At 35.7% G+C, this 19,606-nt stretch overlaps 1 protein-coding gene across 2 annotated transcripts in view; it reads left to right on the top strand.

Moving 5' to 3' along the window:
* The first annotated feature begins 540 nt into the window (after positions 1–540).
* The window catches only part of adam9a (ADAM metallopeptidase domain 9a), a 58,191-nt gene continuing 39,125 nt past the window's right edge, over positions 541–19,606 (top strand). The window contains exons 1-3 of one of the 2 annotated variants that reach the window (XM_084086838.1): positions 541–1,138; positions 4,093–4,190; positions 6,444–6,502. In XM_084086838.1, coding sequence (XP_083942964.1) covers positions 1,057–1,138; positions 4,093–4,190; positions 6,444–6,502 — 239 coding nt within the window. In that variant the 5' untranslated portion in view covers positions 541–1,056. The remainder of the gene's footprint in view (positions 1,139–4,092; positions 4,191–6,443; positions 6,503–19,606) is intronic. The other variant, XM_084086837.1, reaches the window with a different exon arrangement.

Here is a 19,606-nt window from a genome sequence, read left to right as displayed (position 1 = left end):
GAATACTGAGGCTACTTATTATATTATCTGGAATATAACTTTCGAAACACAATGCTTCTATAATCTGATAATTATCTATAAAGGAATGAAAGTCACCTGATGTTTGTACGTAACCTTAAATGTTAGCAAAGCAGGAATATACCGTGAAACAAGTTAATTCCTCCAAGTTAATTAAGCATTGTTATTAATGTTTAACGTATACTTCTACATTCATTTAAAAATCCATCGACAATTATACTAACCTAATACCAGTCGTCATAAAACAAGGATAAATAATACTATTTAAAATGTGATGCGACTCAAAGCATCAGCTGTTTGTTTGAACTCTCGCGATAATATGCGATACTTACCTGTGGACCGAGTCAAATTACATTATTTGTAGTTTCGGTCTGTTTCATAATATTTCAGTATTTCTTTTCTTCCTTGATGACAATGATTATATCAACCTCACTAAACTGCAATTAAACAATAGTTGTTTTAAAAGAGTGAACCGTCGCAGTTATTTTCGTTAGAAAAAGAATAAATGTATGTGTAGTTTTTAGACTATCCCTAACTAATATTCTTAACTGCTAGCAACAATAGCAGACAAAGAGTGTTCTTTTTTTGGCAAAAGAGTGGCTATTTTTTGTGGGCGGGTGAAAGTAAGTTAAAAGCTCATACGAATTAGTGTTCTAGTAGTTTGCATTGCCATATCAGGCTAAAGTAAAGGGTTAAAACGCCAAACTGTTTCGTGACGCATGCTCGGTTTCGCCCTCTACAGACGGGGCTCATTGGAGATACAAGTCCGAGCGAATTGCCTAATCCGAAGATTTCGAACAGAGAACTGAAACAGGACCCTTTTTCTGATATCCTGTTAAACAAACTTAATACAGAAGGATAAAGTGTAATAAAATGAGCAGATAGCTGAAACTGTGCCGTATCTATTTTTTTCTCCACGGGAACGTTATGTGGAGCGGGCTCATTGCCATTGCTTGGAGGACAACGCCTGGATAAGGAAGAGAGGGCAACATTTTACGTTACTTCGGAACGGCATTTGAATACGGATACTTTACAGACATGGTTAATGCAGTTTGTTCACGTCTTGTTAAAAGCGCCTTTATGTGGTTAATGCTTCACGCGCTCATCGACAGCAGTGGAGGTGAGAGAACAGCGACAGACACCATTGCGAGTCATACATTGTCCACAACACTTAACCAATGTTGACTGTTTGAGTGTATAGTCACCACTATGACAAGCTGTTTTAACATGTTTTCCTTAAAGTAAATTGTAGCTATTTTTATGTTAGTACTTTCTGAGAAATAGCAAGTACTCCTATAGTGACTTGTGATTTTTCAGTTCCATTAGAAACTAGAGAATATTGAACTATAGATAGAAACTATTCACTGGAGAAACTGTTCATTTTACTAGAACTTATTCAAATTACTAGCACCTATTCAATTAGTCACTAGTAGCCTATATATGTATTATGTATTCATGTTACCTTTGCTTCTATTGTTACCTGGTAACAAACTGTAAATTTTGCTTGTGAATTCTATTAGAATCTGTGGCCAACTGTTGACTTCCGACTAGTATGTCTAGTTTTACTGTCAACTATTCATATGCATACTTGACTAGTATCTGTTCCAATCTTTTAAGTACTTTTGGACACTAGTATCTTCAGTGTGTAAAATTTTGGTAGTCAAAATTTTAATTTTACAACCCTTTGTAGACATGCTGGAAAAAGAATCAGCTTGGCTAGTGCATTTTTTTTATTCTCTATACATTTCAAAATATTTTTATACATGTATATGGGATAACATTAAACAAACAATGTCTCAAGCACCATCATTTCATAACTTTTAAATATAATAAGCATTTTGAGACAAATAATAAAAAGTTATGAAATTATGGTGCTTGAGACATTGTTTGTTTAATGTTTCTGTAAAAAAAGACTTAAATAATACTTAATACTTAAAATAATAATACTTTAAAAAGCTACTAACACTACAAATAATATTAAAACGGTAAGATTTACTTGATTTTTGAAGTTAAATTAAATTCATTAGTTTAACAAAACTAACTTACAATAGTCAAAGATGACTTTTCAAATCTTCCCTTGGAAGACAGTTATATTGTATATAATTTGCAGGTTCCAGGGAGCTGCAATCAATATGCAAGTAACGTATAGTGTTGGGCAGTATGACCAAAAATTTGGTCTCGATTTGAAAAATCCTTGGAAGTTGAATCCTTGGAACAGAAGTTGATGGCAATAATTTGTTACCAGTAACAATACAATTGAATATCAAAGCAGTAAATACTAGTATGTAATGAATATGTTTTTGTGACGAATGAATACTTGTGTTACTTGTGAAATTCAAAAATGTACTAGTGACTGTTACTTGTAATAAAAAAAATAAAAAAAATAGCATAGTAACATAAAAAATAGGTGCTAGTTAGTAGGAATAAATGTTAAAAAGACTTGCCATAGACCACTGGATTACAGGCACTGCTCTTTATTCATTTACTTTTACATTTGTTTTACTTGTAGTAAAATCACTAGCTTTCCAAAAGACATGCACATAACATTACTCTGTAGTTTCACTTTGTGATACACCATTGCCCGTTTGAAGGACAAATCAATGTTTGTTTGAGCCTTTCATGTTTTGCAGTGATGTTGTACATTGTCTATCCAATAGAGATATTTTATTTTGATAGGAAAGACTATCATGTCCGGTGTACATATACCTTCATCTCTGCCTCTTCTGGCCGTGTGTACGTTTAAGAAGCTTAAGCAGTTCAATAATAGCATATTTGGGTTAATTCCGAATTTATAGGCATCACCTCACCCTTTAGTCTAAAGGGCTTTTACTTTAAGATCAGTATGAAATTTACAGTATTTAAGTCATTTCTGACACTTTTAACTGCCAATTTGCCCAATCCAGTAGATTAACATATTTTCCAACACTTTTCCATAATTTGAATTAGGACAAGGATGTTGTCTTGGCTGAGTGGACTTTAAACTGTCAAAAAACATGTATCTTTACTTGAAAGTAAGTCTTGAATTACATTTGGGACAACAAGAAAATGTAGTAAAATATGTGTTAAAAATAAATATATTTTCATATATTTATTTATTAACATGTAGGCTATACTATATATATTTACGTATTAACGTTTAAATTTGTCAATGTTTTCCGTTACATGTTTTTTTCTTTGCAAAAACATATATTTTTGTTTAATTTGCTGTAGCTTATAACTGGCAATTATACACCTATAATGTAACATGGCAGATATAAATATATTATTTTCACAATTTCAAAACAGTTTGTTTTTGCATCAACACACAACATAACAACACATGTACATGATCAGTAAACAAAGGTGTAGTGACAGTGCAGCACTGGCCTGAAGGCTATAGCACATGACAGTGCTGTCAACTGGCCCAGAAATGCTCTTTCATTGGCTGTGGGCCATCAGACCCGTTAAGCCCTGTGTAATAAGTAAACTGTAAGTCGATTTAAAAGTGTCCGCTTACACTTATTATAGCCTTTTAGGTAAAGAAATAGTGAGACTCCTACATGAGTGCTATCACACAGGCTATTAGAGAAATTGAGGGCATGGTTTGAGCTGAGAATGATTGTGAAAGCCTGAAGATCAAGATAAATGGTTCTCTGAGAATTTTGTGTGAATGTTCAGTAAAGGGACGCAAGCATTATGAATTGTCTTATCTACCCTTTTCGGGAAAACGGCAAAGGAAGTCTCATCCAACTTGTGACTGATGACTCAGGAGCGGGTGGGATGCCTCTCCTTCCTGAAGTCTTCCTCTCTTCATGCCTATTCAGCACTGTTTCCACCAACATAAAAAAAAAACACTGAACACTTTATTGCACTTACAACCAGTCAATTGCACTCAATCTAATCACCTGGCCATGATCACAATAGTAGTTTCGTATAAATATATTTTGTTTCAGTGAGAGGAATAATGGAGGAAAATAGTTGGAGAAATGAATGACAATGACAGTGCAAGTTTTCATGTATATCTTGTATAATTCATTGTGTGTGTATTGGTCTTATGGGGAGACAGTGTTGTGATGGGACTGTTTCTGTTCATAGGCTCAATAAAGCAGCAGACCTCTCAGCTCTCTTCTTATGAGGTGACGGTACCGAGACGCATCAGCAGACATAGAAGAGACCAGGGCAGTGCAGATAAGGTAAACAACCTTACCAAAAACAAGAGTTACTTGACATTAACTGTGTGGATAGTATCTTTAGCTTGTCCCTCTCATTCTCTGTACATCCTCGCCTCCTTTTTCCATTCTTCATGACCTATCAGTGATTTTGTTCTGATTTCATATCCATCTACACCAGCGGTGCTTCAAAGATAATGCCACAGGAACCATCTGGCAGGCACATGTGCCCAGCAGCGTAGGCGTAGTTATTAAAAGACCACGCTGAGAGACGCATACCACCAGCATGGCACAAACAAATACTCAATATTCCTCTGACCTCTGTGTCATTGAGAAACAGTGTACTCAGAGTTTGGTAGATGAGAGAATGAGTTTGAGAAGAAGAGAATGAGTTTGGGAGAAAACTCAGCTTTTTGCTGGTATGGCCTTGAAACCCGTGACTCCATTTATAAACCAGGAACATTCACACACAAAAATGTATCTGTTGAAAAAATGATGAATTTTGTCATTTGATGACATTTTTTTATTTGTAAAAGAATATTTAAAAGTGCCATTTTCTACACTTTTGTATTTTTTCCTCCTGAATTCCAGTTATAATGTCAATCAAAATTTCTTGCTGCAAAACAATCATAATGGTACCACTGTACCTTTAATTTTTTTTTATTTTTTCCATTATGAAACACAAAAAGAGCTCTTAGGCATAATGTCCAAACTGTTTTCTAGAAAGAATCAAAAAAGGAGTGGAAGATTAGCGCAATAAAAGTTGTCTAAGTACAAGCTTTATGCGAACAGGCAAGTTTTAGTTATTATTCACTCATAATCTTCCACTAAGCCATAGCACTTTTTAAAGTCAGCATGAAACGGAAGTAGCGAAATACTTTTCTTCTCTATTGTGATGTATATCACATATTTAGCTTTATTTTATATTTATTTTGGTAATACAATAGCACTTTAGTACTTTAATTTATACCCTAATTTTATTTTGGTTAGTTGCCACAGCAACATTTATATTTTTCATTCAAGTTTTTTAATCTAATATTTATATTATATTTTATATATTTCAGCTTTATTTCCACTTCTGTTTAGTTTTAATAAACAATAGCAATGCTGTTTGTGACTATTAATGAAGTGGTTAAGCATTTTCCATAAAGTAAGTAAAAGAATTTTGAAAATAAAAATAAAATCCCACTCTGTATTTTTTTTCTTGTTCGAGAAGCCGTTTTGCTTGGATATACATCACAATAGAGAAGAAAAGTCTATCGCAACTTCTTTTTCATACCAACTTTTAAGAGATACAGTATACCACTTATTACATAGCATTTCACCACATAAATAATTATGGAGGTAAGAGATATTGATTTCAGATTAAACTGTTTTAAAATCATACCTGTATGTATTTTATAATCCAACATTGTACAAAACAATAGCCACAAAATGGCTGCAACTGCGCTTGTATGAAACAAGAGCGAGTGAGTCCATGATACTGGATGGCATAATTAAATAACTGTACACAAAATATTGATTCGACTTTAAGAGTTTTAATATTTTACTAGCTCACCAAATGCAAAACTTCAACGAAGAAAAAACGTTCCTAGCAAGCTTATAGCGCTGCTTACTTCAGTAACCCGGATGAGCCTGAGTTATCTGTTTTGAGCGGTTGTCATCTGGGAATAACATACTGCTGGATGGCGCGATTGACCAATCAGAATCAAGAATTCCACAGAGCCATGTAATAAATGTATGTAATTAATTTGCAACCTTTGCGATTCGAATATAACACTAAACAATATTGGGATTTCTATTTAATTGTGGTATATCGTGCAGCCCTACTAAACTGTTTTTTTTTGTGTGTGTGTGCCATTCACTGAAATGCAAATTTAGCTGCAACCATGTGACTTCACACAACCTACCTTTTTCCCACTCTGTGACTCACAAATAGGTTTGAAAAACCCATGGGCTAAACGAAAATATCGTATTTGTTTGGTTTCATCACAAATGTACTATGTCAAACATAATTCAGTGGTGAGAGGAAAGAGCTCACATAAACTATAGCAGGAATGCAATGCTAGATGTGTTATGTGTTATTTTGTGAATTAGGACAGTATACTTACAAACATGCCCTTTACTTATTACATTTATTTATTAAACTGCAAGAAAAGAATTCTAGATTATTTTTATTGCATCTCTGTGCTGCTTGTTTTTTTAGTTGTTTTTTTTTTTTACCTAAACGAGTAGTGAGGTGATGGTTTCTGTCATTTTTCTCCCCTTTTTTCTAAGGTGTCATACATAATCCAAGCTCAAGGAAAAGAACATGTCGTCATTCTGGAGAGAAATGAGTGAGTATTTTCCTTCTGCTTCTCTTGCTTTCTCTCCTAAAGTCTTTAATACTAAAAGTCAATTTATACGCTTTCTCAAAGATTTGATTTGCACAGGCAGGGTAAACAGAGAACAAATAGTGAGATGTTCACAATATTTAATCTTAATAATAATAATAATAATAAATTTTATTTAGAAAAGCGCCTTTCAAGGTACCCAAGGACACTGTACAAATTGGTATAGTCAAGGAAATACAAAGAACTACTAAAACACAATGCAGCTACATCCATGATTGAATTCACTGATAGTACGGACAGTACAATCAGATTGGGACATAGATTACATACAAGGTACATAAAATGCCAAGATGCAGCGGAAACATAAACACCCTCAAAGGGCATACAGGAGTACACTGAACCAAATTGTCTCTGACTGAACACAAGGTGAAGACCAAGTGTAGGGAAAAAAGCAGATAAAAACAGGGAAAATAAAACAAAAATAAAAAGACAGTGCAAATCAAAGTCAGGGAGCTGACAGGAAAGCTAAGCTAAAAAGATGTGTTTTTAACTTAGTTTTAAAAGTGGATATACTTGTGCTTTGGTGCATCTCAAGCGGCAGGGCATTCCACAGTTTAGGACCTGCCACACTGAAGGCCCTGTCACCCATGGAATGAAGCCGAGATGTGGGGACTGCTAAGAGACGTATCAGTAGAACGAAGGGTGCGGGATTGCAGGTATGGGGTGAGGAGATCTGATAGGTAGGATGGGGCCAAATTATGTAGGGATTTATAAACAAGGAGAAGGATTTTGTAATGAATGCGGTAGTGGACAGGAAGCCAATGCAACTGCTGGTGGATAGGAGTAATATGATCTTGTGGCCCAAAAAAAAATTGTGCTTTTTACAATAGAAATTGTTAAACCAAGGTTACCTTGGGTTTATGCTGTGTTTCCCAAACATTTGGAAGGCACACTGAAGGCACACCAACCATACACATTTTGGTGGTCTCCTTTATAGTTTGAAAATGAGTACTGCTGGTGTGCATCCACGAACAGGGTTAAGAAACATTGGGTCAACATAAGCCTAGGTTACTATGTTCAGTGAAAAACATATGAAGCCAAGGTACTCAAGATTACGAGATCTACAAAGGCTTTATTTAGGCTATCATTTAAAAACAGTTTAAAAAAAAAAAACGCACACCAACATGTTGCGGCTAACAAACCTTCATCATGATGTGGGAAGTTAAAGGGGTCATGACATGGTTTTTGTTTTTGTTTTATTATGTTCCCTTAGGTGCAATTATAGTATTACTATAGTTTTTTGGACAAAAAAACGTTTAAATTTTAGTGATTTATGACCTTTTCCCAACCAATTCTCTGATTCAAACAGTCTGTTTTGGGGGTGTTTTCCCTTTAAGAGTTCAGTGTTAACACCCACTGTTATGATTGGCTAACGTCATTGGCTAAAAGTAGTTTTAAGATGAAATACATAACTTACAGTTTGTGGCGTCGTTGGGACCCAGAATAGTCGGCACGGGCTGATCTTTAAGCAAAAGTTTTCTGGCAAAGCCAGCATAATACTGCGATTTGTTCTAAAAACAGTCATCCTTGAAACGTAGAGAACACACGCTTAAATTAACACTGCCATGACTGGGAAGTCCGCAAAAAATAAACTGCATCCATTTTTCCCTGACGTCTGGATCGTTCGGCAGTGTATTCAAACATTTTGTTTGTCCACAGCCAGGAACAGCACAAACGACTGGTACGTCACTTCGTACTGTGACGTCACTTCTTACCATGGATCCCCAACGAGCTGTAATTAGAGCTTGATTAAATAAATGCTTTGTTTATAATGGGGAGGACGTCTTAAGCTATGAAACTTGCAGGAAGTTTTAATGGTACAAAGACCTCTTATATACCAAAAGATCAAGGCAAATTTGGTTTCTCATGTCATGACCCCTTTAAAGGGTGAACTCACCCAAAAAATTTAAATTCTTTCATCATTTATTTACCCTCATGTCGTTCCAAACCTGTAAGACTTTCATTCATCTTCAGAACACAAATAAAGATGTTTAATGAAATCTGAGCGATTTCTGTCCCTCCATTGACAGCTTCGCAACTAGCACTTTGACGCTTCAAAAAGTTAAAGGGCACCTATTATGCCCCTTTTCACAAGATGTAAAATGAGTCTCTGATGTTCCCTGAGTGTGTATGTGAAGTTTTAGTTCAAAATACCCAACAGATAATTTACAGCATGTTTAAATTGTCACTTTTTGGGGTCTGAGAAAAACGCACCGTTTTAGTTTGTATGCCTTTAAATGCAAATGAGCTGCTGCTGCGACACAGAGCCTCATGGAATGATAATATCAAAACATAAACTCTCAGTAGCGGTGTTCATTTCGACTTGGAGTCGGACAATAATGCCTACAGAGCAAGAGAATATGCTGTTTGAAGATAGAACAGGTATAGTTTAGTTTAATTACAATTATAACATATTTGTCATCTGCTGTTATCAACTATTAGTACAAGGCTGCTGTTGCAGACCTCGTCCCAATGATGGCCAAAAATATACTGATGAGTTCAATTAAGTTTATTGTACATCACACAAAAGATGAAGCGTCAGTTCTACTCCAGAAAATCACTGTAAGAGCTGAATAAACAGTATAAGAAGGGCGCATTAAAGTCTTATCCATAAACTCTCTCTCTCCCTTTCAATATCATCAACATACACAGTGAATTACACAAAACACTCGTTACAACTAACAGTAAACAAATATATACACAGGGGTGCTTAATAAACTGGTAAACTTTATGCGCTCTCACTTTCATTTCTGCCGTGCTCACTGATCAGTAACGTTAGGCCTATCACTCCAGAGACTATAAGCTGGATCACAAACAGTTCGTACATTCATCCTCGAGTAACAACGAGAGTAAATGAAGACTGCTATGTTCATTCTTACATCCAACAAAACACCTCAATCGCTTAGGAGGCATTCTTGTCTACAAGACTCGCTGCTCCAGCGTCGAAACAATGGCGGACTGTGTCCAGCTCACTCAGGGCGGGTCTATGCTAAAACTGCAGTGTCAGTCAACAGTCGTGGGAGGGGCTTGTGCAAAAGTACGTCACATTGCCCAGAATCTGAGAACGGGTTGTTCTGAGACAGTGCTTATGATTCATGGGGATTTAAAAAAAAAAAGCACTAGGTGGATTTTTATCATTATAGGGTGGTTATGTACACACACTGCCAACACACATTTATGTTCAAACACCATGTAAAAGTGAATTTTGCATAATAGGTGCCCTTTAATAAAAGATCGTAAAACTAATCCATATGAATTGAATGCTTTAGTCAAAAATTTCTGAAGAGACACGATCGCTTTATATGCTGAACAGATTTAATTTGTGCTTTTTGCACATGCAATACAAAAGTTATTCAGTCAAAAGCAGTGAGTGATTTTTTTCTTTATATTTTGTTGTTTGATTAGTTTTTTTCAATTGCTAAGAAGCGTTTGCCAATTCTTAAAATACTTTTTCTAAACTCTTAACACAGCAACACACCTACATCACACAATTAGCCAAATAGTACATTTTCTGCCCAAAACCACATTTTCTTAAATAAATACAAACTCTACATTTCAAAATGCAAAAAAACTTTTTCAATATACACTAACTATCAAAACACTGCAAACTGCAAACAAATAATATCTAAATGTGAAGGAGTCATCAATACTTAATAGAATATACAACTAAAAAAAAAAAAAAAACAGTAAGTGACAGAATTGCTGCAGTAAAGGCTTTATTAGCAATATGAAATTGCTGTCAGTGATCAACAAAACGAAACAAAAAAGGCAAACATACATGGCCTTTGGTTTAAAGTGTGCAAAAATAAAACAAAATGACAGAAAAAAAGGCCCAGAAAAATAAAGTCCTCCTGTTCTAATCTATACGATCTTCAGCATTTGGCCACATGTTCTCGTCTACATCACATCGTATGTTGTCTTGGATAAAAACGCTTGGCATGCCTTATCCACCCCTGATAGTCTTCAGCTGAGATGTCTCTGCAGCCAGCATCCATGGCATCCAGGAGGGACATTTGGTCATGTGGCCGATGATCATATACTTTCCACCTCCAAAAAAATTCCTCAATGGGGTTGAGAAAGGAGAGTACGGAGGAAGAAAAAGGGAAATCATTCTTGGATGTGCTGCAAACCAGTTTGTGATAGCATGTGAATGTAATCACAAATGTCCTCATGTTTCCTCCCACCTGTTCTGCTTCTGGCACCAGTTGTTGGTAGCCTGGATGCCAGCCGAACTTAGCCCTGCCCACAAAATTTTTAGGTCGGGAAGTTCGGTCTGGACTCGATCCGTTGAGGAGCTATTATGCCCGAACAAAAATTGTTCGGACCAATCAAATTATAAGGGCGGGCTTTATACGATGATGGACAGATGAGCAACGTAACCATCTATGTCACCAATGAGCGCTTGGGTTGAATTAGTTTACAATAAAGACGACTGCCGCTGGATTGAGATTTCACGAGTTCACACTTACAAATAAGTCAGATAGAATAAATGCATATTTGGCGTGCTGTCCGAGGAGAGGGCGGGCTCGGTATTCGGTCCGAACCCAAAGTACTCCCCCCGTATTCCAGGCTGTGGAAGAACAAGCCGAGAGTGATTGGGGGGATGCTGAAAACTGTAAAGGAATGTTAGGCGAGTTGATAGAGTGAATATATGTTTCCTCTCATGCTGATAGGGTAGACATGGTGTTTGATGATTTGATTGGATTGAGTTGAGTTGAGTTGAGTTGATTGGATTGATTATGTGAACGTGCTCCTGCCGAACTTTGTTTATGAAACGTGTAGATTCCGCCATCGCGTCTGTTATAGAAGATATCGACAGCGCATTAATTTTAAAAGAGGAACAGAGAACCGCGATCAAGGCATTTGTCGATCGGAAACATGAATGAAAACTTACTCCGTTGCTCTGATTGGTTGTAGGTCTATCCAATTGAGTGCAGAGGCATTTTCCTTCGTGATTCGGTTGAAACGCCCCATAATCACAGCCCAATGGAGCAGTATCAGACTCGTATTCTGACTAGAATCTGAGTATGACAACGTCAGGCTAAATTGTTGGTGGAGGTCATCTAAAAACAAAAGAAGGTGCTCTGTGTTGTAGGGACCAATCTGGCTTTTCTGCAGGACCAAACCAGCACTTGAGATTGCAGCACGCATTGTTATATTTGCTCCTCTCTGACCCGGCACATCAACGGTGGCCCTTTTCCTAATTACATTTCTTCCTCGTCTACTTGTTTTTGCAAGGATAAACTCTGCCTCGTCTACATAAATGAATTCATGCAGTGTCTGATTAGCCTCCAACTCCATAATTCTCTGAAAGAAAAATCAAACACAATTTTTACATAAATGCTTTTCACTATGTGGGATGTTTATGTAGCAAGAGAGAATAGTGAAAAAAGAAGAAGTGTGGAATAGTCAATGTAGAATCAGACATGGTGTATAGACACTAGTGTTGTCACGATACCAAAATTATGACTTCGATACGATACCAGACCAAAATACCTCGATACCGATACTGAATCGATACCACGGCAAAAAAACTAAAACAGTAAAAGTAACTGAAAAATATGACAGAACTTAAAAATTTATAAATTAATTTTAAAAAGCTAAAAACTCACATGACCAGCATGTTCCTGCCCTGCTTTATGACCATTCCCTCCCCTTTATTAAAAATAATAATAATAATAATAATAATTACATGTCAGTGTGAACGTCCTTACCGAGATGTTTGCAACAATCACATTATTATCAATCATGCTAACATTTACAAACCTTTCACAACTCTGAACAGGTTGGGATGACCAAAATCTTATTTCATGATACGAGTCATTTAATATTTTTTAAATGTAATTTTATAATTATAATATAGATATTTCATTTAATTGTATCTTTGTTATTAAAAATAAGCAAAAAAGCAAATTACAAACAATGACAAATACTAGGCTATAAGAGACAAATAAAATAAACAGTGCTTAATTTATTTTTTGAAAGCTAAATAGACCTTTTGTAGCTGAAAAAATAAGGTCTTCACTCTATAAATTAACTATAGACTGATTCTTAATAAATAGATTAAATTTATTCAGTCAAGCATTGGGTGACTGTCTATTTTCTTTTGTTGTTGTATTAACATTAATCACACAGAATATTACACTGTCGGTCCGGCCCTTTAAGACCTGCACGTATCCAATACATTGGAACATATACGATTTCTTTTTACAAGCGGTTTACGTTCACTAAAGATATACCCGACTGTGTTTACGTGAATACTCGCCAGGACGCGCATTTTTACATATCATTTTGACTATTCAAACGACCTAATAATCCACGAAAGAGAACTGAAGTCGCGATCGTATGCTGTCTGAACGGCTTGTGTGCGCGCGTCTGAGCCCAGCAGGTTGTGCCATACAAGTTTCTTTGTCAAGTGCTGCGCGTATATATTTTACTGTTCTGCTTCCGTTGTTTAGTGAATGTACACGTCCTGACTCCTGTCACACAGCTACGCAAATTAAGAAATACTGCTCTTATTATTTAGAGTACTGTCACTCTTAAAGTACCGGTACTAATAAAAGTTAATATCATATCGTTTTTAATAGCAGGGTATCGCGATACCTTTCTAGTACCGGTATATCGTGCAACACTAATAGACACCATCTGGACATAGTGGTGCCGGAGTTCTTTAACCCGATCACTGTTTCTCTAAAACGGAACCGTGCACTGTAAACCCGAATAAGTTAGCAGAACTAAAAAATTTAAGGCAATCGATTGCCTCAATTTTTTTTAAGTTTTGAAATTCAAAGTTTAAGTAAGCAGAACTGGCAGATTTTAAGTTTGTACTTAAACATTTCAAGTTAAGAACAATTAATATCAGAGTACACTATTTCATACATTTAACTTAAAACCTTCATGTGATCTCAATGTGAACACTATCATTAGTATTAACTTATAGTTTTAACAAGCTAGTTTTAAACCTCTACAATTCTGGTCTGAATTCCTCTGTTTTATTGCATTGTCATCAATGACCCATCCTACAATGGCATGTTCTTGGTCTTTACTGAGAAGCTTTCTTCTTCCCCCAGAGCGAGGAAATCGTTGTGTCCTTTAGAGGAACAAAAATCCAACATATTTGTATTTGTTACTGTAGCAGCAATACTGTAATACAGTAAATAGCAACTGCATTGATGGCCCTCATGAAATGCATGACTTACCTGTTGGTTTGTTGAAAAATCCAGATAATGGAAGCAACGGTTGACCGTCTGAGATTAGAGAGTGCCTTGTTAAAATGGTATGGTCACAACAGACAGATGTTGTTAATTGTGTTTAGAGTTTTGAAAAAATGACTACAGATTGGACAAAAGGATGTTAGCAACCGAAAAAAACTGTAACATTAAAAACACAGACCGCAGCAGAAATATTAGGCTGCTGTCACTTTAAGACTAATGCATCTTTAAAACTTTATTTATAAACTATAATCACTGGCTTTCGGCAACGGTCGTACATGCATTCACGAGAAAGTCGAGTTCCTTACGGCGTAAGGGTGGACGGACTCTGACCCGATGTATGACATACCTACTATTTTCAGTGTGCTAGGACTACCAGTCTTGTTGGGCACAACGTGTTATGGTGATTGCAGAGGAGATGAACCCAAATGCAGACAGTATGCAATATACACGGTTTATTGATACAACTAGACGGAATAAACAGGAAAACAAAACCCACGAGGGGGCAAAACAAGACAGGATAGACTAATCTAGACTAGGACTTGACTAGGACTAGACGATAAACAAACAGCAAAAACAGAACTTTCTCTAGACAATACTCTTGACAGGATACTCACAAGGTTTCACAATGAATAACAATGAACCGGCACAGGACAGCAAACACAAGGGGATTAAATAGGGAGACTAATGATAACATAACAGGTGACACAGGTAAAGCAATAATGACAAAACGAGGATAACAAGGGGGCGGGACGAGGAACGAGACAACACAAGCACATGGCCCAAACAAAAGGCCATGTGCTTGCACACAAAATATGGGTCTGTCATGATCCTGCCACAAGAATTAAAGAATGACAAGGACTAGATGGCAGAATCATGACACAACGCATCAGTGTGTAGTTTTTGTAACTGTTTTTAAATTATTTAAGCCTTGAGTAAATAAGTAGCTTTTTAGATGTCTTAATCCTGAGTGCCTTGGTTTCATATGTTTTCATGGAATTAACTATCCCTTATCCAGAGAGCACCAGGAGAAGATTTTATATTCAAATAGCACTCTCTGCATTCTTACTATGTTCAATGTTTCACACTTTTCATACTTTACCCTTGGTTTATAATTTACAATGTATTTATCAGTGCCAAAAGTATGAAAACTCTCTGAAGCAGGGATTTATAACTCGATAACTAGACCAAAATCCTTTTTTATGATTAAAATGTTACGATATGATGAACCGATTTTCAGTTTGTCACAATAATAAATAAATAATCATTAGAATACAAGAACAAATAATCATTAGAATACAAGAACATGTTAGTATTAGTATTAGTATTATAAATGTTATTATTTATGCAAGATTCTGTTTTCATCTCTGAAATGTTTTTAATATTCTGTTATCTACTCTTTTTGTTGTGTGCCACTGGGCAATTCCACGCAAAACTGTCACATCCATAACGCCAACTAAATACAATGGCATTGTGTTGGCGTTATGGATGTGACAGTTTTGCGTGGAATTGCCCCACTATTAAGCTTAAAATGCTACATATTTCTCACTTGGATGTTATGTAAAAAAATATTTGAACTCGACCAAGCTAAGTTATGCTGACTGTTCATTAAATACACTAACTTTTAAAAGTGCGGGATCAGTAAATTTTGTTAAAGAAATGTATACTTTTATTCAACAAGGATGCAATAAATCGAAAAAGTGAGAGTAAAGATGTCTATAATGTTACAAAAGATTAATTTATATTTCAAATAGATGCTGTTCTTTTGAACTTTCGATTCAACAAATAATGCTGAAAAACCCCACCAAATCAGCATATTAGAATGATTTCTGAAGGATCATGTGACACTGAAGACTGGAGTAATGGCTGCTGAAAATTCAGCTTTGCCATCGCAGGAATACATCACATTTTAAAATTTATTCATATAGAAAACAGTTATTTTACGTTGTAATAATATTTAACAATAGTACTGTTTTTACTGTGTTTTTATGAAATAAATGCAGCCTTGGTGAGCATTAGCATATTGATTTTTAATATTAATTAATATTATTATGTGTGAAAAGCCGAATGCATGTCCTGCATTCCTAATATCTAGACCTTCCTTACATTAATTACATTATGGTTATTTGATAGATTGTTATGTTGTAAAATGTCATCCTTTCCAGAATGGTTTTAGAATTTGGACTTGTTCACTATTGTACAATGCTATGTGCATTTGCACATAACAATGTAGAAAAGCTCCAAAAGTTCTCAATGTAAAAAAATGTCTGTTCTTTATGTATTTTTTAAGTTATTTGAAATATTGCTACATGTAGGCAGACCTTGTTGGACAACCATTACATAATTGCCACACAAATAAAGTCTCTTGATAATATCAGATTTGACATGCAGCTGGACAAAGCATAGGGGGGTGGATGTTTCACTTCTCGTTCTCTAGAATGTTGTCTCGCATAATGTGTCTCATGCCAGATAAAACTTTCCAATACTCTTTAATGCATCCCCTGAACATTCTGTGCTCTTCACTTTAATATTTAGATACTCAAGTAGCAAAAACATTTGTTAACACTTTATTTTAAATTGTCCATATTACACATTATTTGTATTTTCTGTTGTAATAACAGTATATTACTTTTTTTACTTTATTAGTCCCATCACTGGGAAATTTGTCTTGGACAACGTGCAAAGTCTGTACATACAAAAGAACATACATTAAAAGCAATGTTCTCGTACAAAATACTGTAGACAAGCAACTAACCCTAAACCAAACCCTATTCCTAACCCTACCCTATAGTAGTATATGTTGTTAATTGATATTACTCTGTACATGAATTTATAATTACACTGTTACAACGACACATTAAAATAAAGTGCAACCAAACATTCTTTTCCCCTTAGTTTGACAGTTTGTTGCTTTTTTGAATGCAGAGCTCAGGGATGTTTTGAAGATGTGCCTTCAAAGTAAAAATAAATAAAGTGTACCATTAACAAGGGCGAATTGCTTCACATTTTGATATAAGATATAATTAACACAGAGTGTATGACCACATAGCACATTGAGATTGACAGTCAGTGCTAAATGTGTTGTGGCAAGTGTGGTTATTCTTTTAGAAAAGTTGATGATTTCCAGCTATGCTTACAGTCTGTTGCAGAAAAGATGTGACAAAGGTCAGCTCATCACCAGATATTAAGTTTTTTACACAGTGTGGGGCCTTCTCAGATCATCCAAGATCTTAAACAATCTTAGAACAAGCTGACTGTGCCCATCCGGTGAACTTGAACCATTGTGACATCCATATGATTACATCTCCCTTGTCAGAATTCTTAAGAAAACACAAATGAGGAAGCAGAAAAGAGGAACTCGAAATCTTCGTTTCTGAAAGCAAAATGAGCATTATTTAAAGACAACATGAGGCCACACATTTAACATGAGAGGGACATTGTTGCAATACATTTGACTTCCGTAATGTGACAACCTTCAAAATAAATAATGTAGTATGGGACTCAAATTTGACCCATGGTATTGGTAAATGTTCATTTCCAGGGAAGGGAAATGTCTTTCTTACTGTACAGTACTACTAAGAGCCTGTAGTCAAAATCTAAATCGTAAAATAAACTTTGTTGCAAGCAGAGAATCAGAACCAAATACGTATTGTGCACATTTATTAACTAAATCACAAACATAACTAATCTAAACATGCATGCATACATGCATAGGTAAAATGGTAAGTGACAGAATGAAACCAAAAGCAGGAAATGGAACTATGGGAAAGAACCATTTAACTATTAAAAGAACCATCAGCTTATTTTCAGTATGTATTTTCATGTATACTTGCATGGCCTTTGCAGTGAAAACATTCTGTGAAGTTCCTGAAGAAGGATTTTGATGGTTCCATGAGTCTCAATCGATTTCTTCGCCGTTGTATGAAGAAATGTTGATGAGCTTGGATGGTTTATTTGATTTTGTTCTGGTTGAAGGTTTTCTCTCTCTCAATGAGCACATAGTTGAGCGCATGCAGATTGTGGCCTGCCGGCCCTGGGCCGGAGAAGCCACACAGGCAACCAAGGAGTGATGAAGTTGATGAGCTTGAATGGTTTATTTGATTTTGTTCTGGTTGAAGGTTTTCTCTCTCTCAATGAGCACATGGTTGAGCACATGCAGATTGTGGCCTGCCGGCCCTGGGCCGGAGAAGCCACGCAGGCAACCAAGGAGTGATGAAGTTGGAAGTTGAGTTGATGGCTGCCCATTCAGTGATGGTAAAGTTGCAGTTTTCTTCTGAGTTGGATTGAAGAAATCCCCGGTGGGGGTCCCCACAGACATCAACCTGAAGAAGCAGTAGTAGAGGCCAGAAGAAGAGAGAGCGAGTCACTGTGAATTTGTCTATAATAAAGCCTCAGAAAAGCCCCACCTCTCCGGGTTTGCTTGACCAGTGAGAAGGGTGGAATTTCCAAACGGGAAAATTCCTATGTTGTTGATTTATGGATCTTTGTTTTAAGCGTGCTCATTTGCATGTGCAGCTGGATTGGTTGCTGATGAAGAAACTATGAAAGATTCTTGTAATACTTATATGTTGCGCAGCTATCGACATGTACACAATCATTTCGATCTTCAAAGTACCAATTTATAGAGACTAAACATGGTATAGGTGAGGTTACATTGACCGTTGGTTATATCATAAAATACACAGTATCAAAAAAATAATAGAATTAAAAGACACTACACAAGACAGTAAATCATTCACACAATGTACTGGGATGCATGCTCATTTATAGATCAGTTTGTCTATAAATTAATGCAGGAAAGTCTGTTTTAAGGTCTGTTTCTGTCTTCCCTATGGCCTCTGTCTTTTTTCAGAGCAATAAAATCAGCTTATCTGATGGTCGCCCTGCATGGCGACTGAGGCCTTTTCTGCTCTCTTTCCTCTTTTTGGGGAATATTTCATTCCTAAGATTATTTGTTAAATGTAACAAATAGTTATGTGTCGGATTGTCTCAGTTTTTACAACTAAAACATACACTGTTTCGGTAGTGACATGAAAATGCGGGACACATTTTTTACATAAAGTTTCATGATTTACAAAGAAAATATCATTATTATTATTTATTATTATTATTATTATTATTTTTTTACTTTTTTTTTTACTTTTTAAAAACAATGGAAAAAATTGCAAAAATTATTTCAATATAATTTTTATAAGTTGAAATTTAGGGGTTAGGGACATCCACCTTCCAACTGAAAATACCCACTAAATTATGATTTTATATATAAAGGCCCATTCTACAGAATTGGTGCAAAATGCTGTATATAAAGGTGTATATATAGTAGTTGAAAGACAGTATGTGACAAAATAAGTACAGTACATCTGAATTCACAGCACTTAAAAAAAATATAAAAAGAGTTGGCAAAAAGTTCCCTCACCATAATCCGTCACTTAGATCTAAATATATTCCTCATGTAGTTATAATACATAAAACACCACAGCATGTAGCGGAGTACAAAAAAAAAGAGGTAGCTTTCACGTGGCTTTTTCGCTCGCAACTTCATGAAACATGCTCAGATCATGGAAAAGGGTGCATCATTATTTACAGCAGATTATCTCGATTAAAAAGAGCCCAAAGATAATCCATCACTCAGATCTAAAGATATTATATTTTTTGTATGTCACTGAGAAAACAACATAACACTCAGAACTACAAAATGCCTTCCGGGTGTCATGAGCTAAACAAGAAGGCTACCTTGGTTCCAAATGCTGTAACTTTTTGATAAAAAAAACTAAAATTTTGATCCCGATGCAGCTCACATGTAGGGAAACATTATTTATTGTTATTGCATGTCAAA

Source organism: Abramis brama (assembly GCF_963993115.1).
Source record: "Abramis brama genome assembly, chromosome: 16".
Lineage (NCBI taxonomy): Eukaryota > Metazoa > Chordata > Actinopteri > Cypriniformes > Leuciscidae > Abramis > Abramis brama.
Note: the sequence above shows the minus strand (reverse complement) of the source record. Positions and strands in the feature narration are given on the sequence as shown.